This window comes from Triticum aestivum, chromosome 4D (assembly GCF_018294505.1).
Source record: "Triticum aestivum cultivar Chinese Spring chromosome 4D, IWGSC CS RefSeq v2.1, whole genome shotgun sequence".
In the NCBI taxonomy this organism is placed as follows: Eukaryota; Viridiplantae; Streptophyta; class Magnoliopsida; order Poales; family Poaceae; genus Triticum; species Triticum aestivum.
The window spans coordinates 245,319,289-245,328,449 of NC_057805.1; the positions used below are offsets into that span (position 1 = coordinate 245,319,289).

At 52.0% G+C, this 9,161-nt stretch overlaps 1 protein-coding gene across 1 annotated transcript; it reads right to left on the reverse strand.

Moving 5' to 3' along the window:
• Window positions 1–410: 410 nt before the first annotated feature.
• LOC123097393 (uncharacterized) lies at window positions 411–8,874 on the reverse strand. Its single transcript, XM_044519103.1, has 2 exons — window positions 8,009–8,874; window positions 411–777 (listed from the first exon to the last, which is right to left on the reverse strand). The coding sequence occupies exons 1-2, from the start codon at window positions 8,198–8,200 to the stop codon at window positions 619–621; spliced, it is 351 nt and encodes a 116-aa protein (XP_044375038.1). The 5' UTR covers window positions 8,201–8,874; the 3' UTR covers window positions 411–618.
• Between the last annotated feature and the right edge of the window lie 287 nt (window positions 8,875–9,161).

A 9,161-nucleotide genomic window follows, 5' to 3' on the forward strand; every position in this document is an offset into this window, starting at 1 on the left:
TCTCTTCTTTTTTAAACTAGAGGGGATCACACTACCATTTCCATTATAAAAATTCAGAAGTCATGCTTGTTTTGTCACTGTGTTTTCAATAGTTTATACTAATTTAGGCACCTCTACAACCATTTTTGGGAAATCAAGCGTCCGCACTATGGTTTCTATAAAACTGAGAGGATATTCAAACCCGTAATCGCCAGGCAGCTTGCATCCACAAGCGCCAAGCAACCCATCAGCCTAACAACGAACCATCGCCGCCTGCAAAGAACACCGGCAGAGGTTGCCACAGTTGACTGACGTGCCGTCGAGGTACGCCGGCAGGTCCAGCCCAGACAGCCATGTCGCGTGCTCTGCGGTGGCTCGGACGGCGAACCGGGCTCGCGACGACTGAACATTGTGTCCAGGCATGGTGGTCGTTTTTTTCGAACAGGGGGATCTCCCCGGCCTCTGCATCAGAGTGATGCATACGGCCATCTTATTAAAGAAATAAAAGGTTCCAACAAGGTTCCAAAGTCTCCAACTGAAAGTAATAAAAAGACAGCTCACACAGAGCTAAAGAGGCTGGCCACACAGCCTAGCCAAGATAAGACGCCACAACCGGCTGGCTAAAGATAGATAGGTAAACTAATTTCCTATCCTATTACATGACCGCCATCCAAACCGGTTGAAGATATCCCGAGCTACCATCTCCCAGCGGATAGATCCAGTAACCAAATGCTCCCTGGCCTCCATCGGAGTGAGTAGCGACCATGAACGGATCACGGCCGTGGCTCGGAAAATAACCTGCAAAAAGTGAATACGTGATGTTCTGTTAAAAACCAAATCATTTCTGCAAGTCCAGATAGTCCACAACAATGCGCAAACTCCAACACGAATATGTCTCGCTAATGCAGGCTCAATCCCAGTGAGCCATGTCCCAAATAACATAGTGACAGAATTCGGTGGAGTAATATTAAAAGCAATGTGAACCGTCCGCCAAAGAACTCTGGCAAGCGGGCAATCAAAAAAGAGATGTTTGATCGTCTCGTCCCGATCACAGAAGCTACACCTCGTAGGTCCTGTCCAATTACGCTTAATCAAGTTATCCTTGGTTAAAATAACCTGTTTATGGACAAACCACATAAACACTTTTATTTTCAAGGGAACTTTGACAGCCCAAACATGCTTGGAAGTAGGAATGGAGCTCGAATTAATTACATCAATATACATTGATTTAACCGTGAATACTCCAGACCTAGTCAGTTTCCAGCGTAATTCATCGGGTTGTTGAGAAAGATGGACATCCATTAGTCTCCGAACTAGACGGAGCCAATCTTCCCAACGATTGCCCACTAACGACCGTCTGAACTGAATATTAAGGGGGATGGATTGAAACACCGTAGCAACGAACACCTCACGTCGTTGAACAATGCGATATAAAGACGGATATTGAATGGCCAAGGGTGTCTCGCCGAGCCAAGTATCCTCCCAGAAGCGTGTACTAGCACCGTTGCCAATAACAACCTTTGTCCTATTAAACAAAGACTGTTTGACTTTCATCAGGCCTTTCCAAAAAGGCGAGTCAGTTGGCCTGACTGTGACCTGGGACAAGGACTTTGTCTGTAAGTACTTGCTGCGAAGGATTTGGGCCCACATGGCATCAGTCTCAAAAGAAAGCTTCCACAGCCACTTGCTAAGAAGGCATCTGTTCTTAACTTCAAGATTCTCAATACCAAGACCCCCTTGGTCTTTCGGTCTACAGATGATATCCCATTTTGCAAGTCTGTATTTTCTTTTTAGATCGTCACCCTGCCAGAAGAAACGCGATCTATAAAAGTCCAGTCTTTTCCTAACACCAACTGGGACTTGAAAGAACGATAAGAGAAACATGGGCATACTCGTAAGCACCGAATTAATCAGAATTAATCGGCCTCCATATGACATGAGCTTGCCCTTCCAGCAACTCAGTTTCTTCTCAAACCGGTCTTCGATGCACTTCCATTCTCTATTGGTCAGCTTTCTATGGTGGATTGGAATACCTAGGTAAGAGAAAGGTAATTCCCCCAAATCGCACCCAAACAATTGCCTATAAGCCTCCTGTTCGTCTTTGGCTCTACCAAAGCAGAACAGCTCGCTCTTATGAAAGTTAATCTTTAACCCGGTCAATTGTTCGAAGAGGCATAACACCAGCTTCATATTTCTCGCCTTGGCCAGGTCATGCTCCATAAAGATGATTGTATCATCAGCGTACTGTAGGATGGATACACCTCCATCAACCAGATGAGGTACCAAGCCACCCACTTGACCATTCTCCTTAGCCCTTCCTATCAAGATAGCTAACATATCAACCACAATGTTAAACAAGATAGGGGACATCGGATCTCCTTGTCTAAGGCCTTTATGTGTCTGGAAGTAATGACCAATATCGTCATTCACTTTAATTCCCACACTCCCTTTTTGCGTAAATGATTCAACCTGACGTCGCCAGGCTTCATCAAAACCTTTCATACGCAATGCCTGTTGGAGAAATGGCCATTTAACCTTATCGTACGCTTTCTCGAAATCCACCTTAAAAATGACTCCATCTAACTTCTTGGAATGGATTTCATGGAGCGTTTCATGAAGGACGACCACCCCTTCAAGGATGTTTCTATCCGGCATGAAAGCAGTTTGGGAGTGCTGCACCACAGAATGCGCAATCTGTGTGAGCCTATTAGTCCCGACCTTGGTGAATAGTTTGAAACTAACATTGAGTAGGCAGATGGGCCTGAACTGCTCAATTCTCACAGCATCCGTCTTCTTAGGAAGCAGTGTGATAGTTCCAAAATTCAATTGAAATAATTGAAGCTGTCCAGAGAACAGATCCTGAAACATAGGTAGCAAATCCCCCTTAATAATATGCCAGCACTTCTTGTAGAACTCCACCGGAAACCCATCCGGTCCGGGAGCCTTATTATTTTTCAACTGTGCTATAGCATCAAACACCTCCTTCTCCGAAAACGGGGCAACCAGAATATCATTTTCAGCAGCCGAAAGTTGAGGCACATCGTCAATTCTGGACTCATCGAGAGACACACAACTGTCCTCCGGAGGTCCAAATAACTGCCTATAATATTCGGTTATATATGTTTTTAGGTTATCCTGTCCTAAAATAGTGCCCTCATCTTGTTCAAGTTGGAATATTCTCTTCTTTCTGTGCTTACCATTAGCAATCAGATGAAAGAATTGAGTATTTGCGTCCCCTTGGACTACTTTGCGAACCTTAGCCCGCAAAGCCCACTTCAATTCTTCTTCACGGAGAAGTTCTTTCAACCTCTTCTCTGCTTCAGTTTTAACCTGGAGCTCAGCAGGCATCAAAATCGTGGATTCGGCCCTGACGTCCAGATTCTGTATAAGAGAGAGGAGCCTGTCCTTCTCAACCTTATATGCCCCACTAAGATGCTTAGCCCAACCCCGTAAGAAACTTCTCAAACTCCTAATCTTATTTTGCCAACGCTCGACCGCGGTCCTACCGCCTACACCCTTCGCCCATTCCCTAGCGATCAGGTCTAGGAACCCTTCGCGTTCGAACCAGGCCATCTCAAAAGAAAAGGTGTTTTTATTTCCCACGTGTTTCGGCTCCCCTGAGTCAACGAACAGTGGTGTGTGATCGGAGAAACCCCGCGAAAGAGCTTGAACCGTCACAAGCGGGAACTTCTGTTCCCACTCCACACTCGCAAGAACGCGATCAAGCTTTTCGTACGTCGGGTTTGGCAAAGAGTTAGCCCAGGTAAACTTTCTACCAGAAAGCTCAATCTCCCTCAGATCCAGGCTTTCAATAATAGTATTGAACATGAACGACCATCTGCCGTCAAAGTTATCATTATTCTTCTCCTCTCTTCTCCTAATGATGTTGAAATCTCCCCCAACTAAGATTGGAAGCTGCTCGGATCCACAAATCCGAACAAGATCCGCCAAAAACTCCGGTTTAAGCTCGGGCTGTGCGGCACCATAAACCGCCACCAACGCCCAGTTGAAACCATCAACCTTAGACCTGACTCGAAACTTAACCGCGAAGTCTCCCATGACTACACTCCGGACTTCAAGCGAATCGCATCTCACACCCAGCAAGATACCACCTGATCTTCCTCGCGGAGGAAGGCAATGCCAATCAAAATCGACACCACCCGCAAGAGAGGAGAGAAACTGGGGCGCAAAGTTGCCTCTACCAGTTTCCGATAGAGCAATAAAATCTAAACGATGCTCCAGAGATGCCTCAGCAAGAAACCTTCTTTTAGCCAAGTCTTTTAGACCTCTGCTATTCCAAAAGATTCCTTTCATCACTCATCATGAAATTTTTTAGTAGTCCGAATCCTAGCACTCCTACGAACTGCAGAATCGGGGTAAATTTTCCGTTTCCACTTACGCTTGGGTTTACTAGGTCCTGACGCCCGATCCTCATAACCGGGCTCATCGGAGCAAACAACTGCATCAATCTCTATGGGCATATCATCGTCCTCAGACTCATGATTGGATGGTGCTAAATCCACACACATATTATTAAGCACTCTGACCCCTAATGCATCAATCTCATTGTCATTCATGGGTTTAACCGCTGCAAGATTACGAATAGTTTCTAAGGCACGTTCCGCCTCCAAATCTAACAAATCATTCACCGAATTGGAAATCTCACTATCTGTAGCCCCGAGTGAAACTCCTAATTGGTTTGCATTATTTATAATCTCCTCATTAGAAAAATGCAATAAAGAGTTAGATATGTTGACTGACATACCAGAAGAGGCTGCAGCATCCTGAAGCTTGGCCGCCCTCATAGCGCACCTCCGCTGCATATCATCCACCTCCGGGAGCTCGTGGAGACGAGCACAGAACCGTCTCCCCGACGAGACGGGGTCTGGAATCCCGCCAAAAGCAACGACCTCCTCCCTAGTAAAGCCTCGCGCTGAGTCCCTCAAAGGATCAACCGAGATTACCGGAGAAGGTGGCTGCGCGCTCCCAATCCCCCCGGCCACTAACCCCGCGCCGGGGTCCGTGGCCACGGGAACGAACGGATAAGAGAAGGCAGGAGCCGTCTGCCCGTGCCCTCCTCCTATCCCCCTGCCGACGCAGAGGGTAGAGCCGTCGGCGTAAAAGCGGCGGTCCTCCTGACCGCCGGTGAAGAAGGGAGAGCCATGGCCACCTGCCCCAGCCCCCCCCCCAGTGCGGCTACTGGATCGGGAGTCACCGCGAGAACCGGAGAGGCAGGATCCGAGGCCGCCTGCCTCGGGCTCCCTCCCCCGGCGCTGGCCAACCCCACCGTGACCGGCGTCACCACAGGAGAGAGGGCCAGGTCCACCTGACCCATGCGGCCTTCCCCACAGCCGACCATCGCCGGCGCCACCGGTGTCCCTGGCGCCAGACTGATAGAGGGAGAGGCCGAGGCCACCTGCCCCAAACCCCCCTCCCCAAACCGAACCTCCGAGACCGTCGACGCAATCCGGCACGAGACCACTGAGGTGGTAGGAGAAAGCAGCCCCATCTGAGGCTCCACCTCCCTAACCCCTCCCACAGCCGTCACCGAGAGTGTCTCCAACAAACCATCGTCCACAGGACAAGCCCCATCATCAAGCTCCAACGGCGGAAGCATACACTCAAAACTATCAGCAGACTCCACCCTGTCACTCCAGAGCCGGGGAGGAGCCGATGCTGGCTCGAAGGATCCGAACCGCAACGTGTTCATCGGTACCGCTGGAGCCGATGGAGACTCTACTCCAGAACCAACACCAGGCAACTGAGCAGCCGGACTCGACCCATTGGCCCTCTCGCGTCCCGCCTCATTATTCGGGTTCCCACGAGCATCGGGATCATCATCCCCCTCGTGCATATCCATATCAGCCCCGGGAACCTCATCGGCAAACAGCTCTGAATCCTCAAACTCTATCTCCAGTGGAAACACCTCTCCCCGATAAAACCAGTTGACCCTATCTGGGATAAAATCGATGTCCAAAACACCCACTAAGAGCCGTGCCACCCCATGTGCGCGGGTGAAAGCCATGTCCACATCCTCAGTCTTACCAACCAACATACCCAAACTCGCCACAACTCGAGCATCTGACAAGGACTCAGATGGGGCCCCTGAAAACCGCAGCCACACCTGAGTGAGCGGCTTTCCCTTAGGCTCCACCTTCTTCCACTCGTGAAACTCCAGGACGCACTTAGTACCCGGCACCTTGCACAACCCAAACTCAGCAGCTTCTGCAAATCTTCCACCGTTGGGAAATCAACCCGAAACACATTATCCTCAATCGGGACGAGCTCCCACTGAAAATCACCTGGAGCCAGTTCCTGAAGTCGCTGCACAATTTGAGCCTCAGAAACCACTTCTCGTGTAGCCTTCACAAGCCCAGTAGTCAAACTCTGAGGTTCAGCCAGAGTCTCCCTCGCCGCCGGAGACTCAAAGAACGTGATCTCGGCACAGTACACTCCATACATCGTGAGAGCAGGAGCCTGATCACGCATAACCGGGCAATCCCCCATGACATGAGCAGTCTTACCACACGAGGTACAAAGCTCCGCCATGCACTCAGCAATAAAGTGGCCCTTCTCCCCGCAGCGATAGCACAGCATCTTTTCTTTCTTACGCGCCCATTTGGACGCCCTCTCAGATTCAGCCCTGTCCCCTGCCTCCGCAGCCACTCCAGTAGAAGTAGCATCCACGTTGGCCAGAGCCGTCACGACATCCAATGCCTGGCTAGGCAGCTCAGTCGACTGCACGGGATCAACAGCCATATCCGAAGCCTGATGGTCAGCCACGACCGGTGGCGGGGGCTGCTTGCGTGCCCGACCACGACCGCCACCACGACCACCACGATGGCCACGGAATCCACCTCTCTGCCGGTTAATCGGGCCAGTAGTCCCTTCGACAAAACCACCCGTCGGGCCAAGGAAAGGTCTTTCGGCAGAACCATCACTCTGCCACGCGTATCCGCGTCTGCCTCCCGTAGACGACGAACCACGGTGCTGACTCTCCCCATAAGCATCAAAACCATCATCCCCCCCACTGTCCTCTGGGCGGTCCATTAGCTCCACCATCCCCCGCGTCGATCCTTGTCTGCGATGTGCCCGAACGCTTTTGCACCGGTCTCGCGACATAGTGAGGCGGTGGCGCAGCTCGAGGCACCGTCGGCGCGACACCCCGCCCCACGGAAGCAGACACCGGAGGTCTTGGGGGAGGGGTCCCGCTCCCCGGAGCCGCAGCTACCGGTTTGAGAAGCCGCAGTCCTCCTCGCCCAGCGGTGGACAAAGTCCCGGTCGGCACCGCCGGACGCTGGATCGGCAGCCGGACACCATTGCCACCGCCCCGACCCGTGGCAGCACTTGTAGCCGGATTTGGCGGGCGGAAGCCACCACCTCTACCCGCGGCACCGACAGGGGCCGGAGCTGGCGGCCGGATAGGAGCACCGCCACCGCGGCCAAGGGCGACAGGATTAGCGCCCGCCGGAGCAACGCCCCGGCCCGCCGCCGGCACTCCACGATGCGCCCCGGCGGAGCCAACAAGCGGTCCTACACCAGCACGGGCCGACCCGGCCGGCTCCGTCGAGCTCTTCCCCGCGACCCCCTGACCCGCCATGCGCAGTGGTGGGATACGACGGGCACGCCTTCCAAGCTCAGTTCGACGATGAGGAGCCCGTCGGCAGGAAACCCTACGGCGCACTACGAGACCGGCGGGATTAGAGGAATCGTTGCATGCCTCTCGCACGTAAGCGATGCTCTCGTCCACAGAGCCCTCCGAATCCGGCCCAAGAAACACTGGCCCACCTGCAACCGTTTCGACCTGGGCCTCATACCCAGCCGACGACGGCCCAGACTCGACTGGTGGCCCTGCAGCGCCAATCAAGGAATTCAAACGCGCCGCCCGAACATCAGCGATCGGGATCGACGCCGCCGGCGCCATCTGCTGCCGGCCGGCCGCCGCACGGCCGCCCTTCTTCCTTCTCACTACCACCGTCCATGCTTCCGGAGGGACTAAATCGAGAAGAGTAAGTTTTGGGAGACTTACCTTGGGAATAGGCCCCTTCCATGGCCGAAGAGCAGACGCAGCCGTCCTCCGATGAACCACCCGCCGGAGCACCTCCATGTTCTCGCCGGGCGGCAGACCGGACCTCGCCGGATCCTCTGAGGGGACCATCGCCTCCACCATCCCCGCCACCTCATCCTCGTCGTAGCCGGTGGCAAAAGCTTCGCAAATCATATCGGAGGGAGTCGGAGAGTATTCCGCGGCACCGCCGGACCGCCCGCCGTCTTCATCCTCATCCCCGCTCTCCTCCTGCTGAAAGGTGTAGGTGGCCTGGAGGAGAGGGTGCAGACTCTTCCATGGGTGTTAGCTGCTAACGCCATGGCCGCCGCCGTCGGACTTGGCTGGTTGATCCCTTGCTCGCCTGACTGCAGCTGGCGAGGGTCCTTCTTGGCTGCAGCTGTTTTGGTTGGGGCGTGTGGGTGGTGCGTCGGACGGATCAAAAAGCCGTGGATATGGAACTAGAGGCGTTCGTACTTCGTAGCTTCAGTGGCTATCAGAGTCTGCAGCTTGTGTTCTTTTTTTGCTTTCCTGAGGGGATGCAGCTTGTGTGCTGGCCGGAGTGTATTGAATGGTTATAATGCAACTACCGAACTAGGTATACCTATTTGTGCTTATGTGATCTGCGGAAACTTGCATTCGTACTATGAATCGGCCAGCCTACCTACAACATTCAGATGTTGTATCTGCTCGTTTCGAGGTAATGTTTTTAACTTTGTCCTACAGGCTTCTATAGTTCTGCATGTACATTATTTATTCGATGTTTCAGTCTTTTTCTCTTTGGGTTTCTACAGAATAGAGATATCTATGGAGCTTGGAAACAGTGTCTTGGGTTGGAGTGGACTGATACTGCAATAAAACGGCCTATACAGCCCAGTAAGTATGCAGTGGTCTTGCTGGGAGGTGAACATATCTAACTTTCGGATGCCAAGTTTTACCTTTACCCATGCTTGGGCTTAGATATGTCGTACCCATGCTTTGTTTTCTATGTACCAGAGCTTCAATTGCCTTTACAAGATTTTCTGTAGGCTTTGCGTTTTTTCAGACAGTAATGAAATCTTACTTTTTGTTTAGAGATATGTATCTCAATAAAACTTTGCTCTGTTATCGTGGTTTTATGTACCTGCAGTCTGTAGAA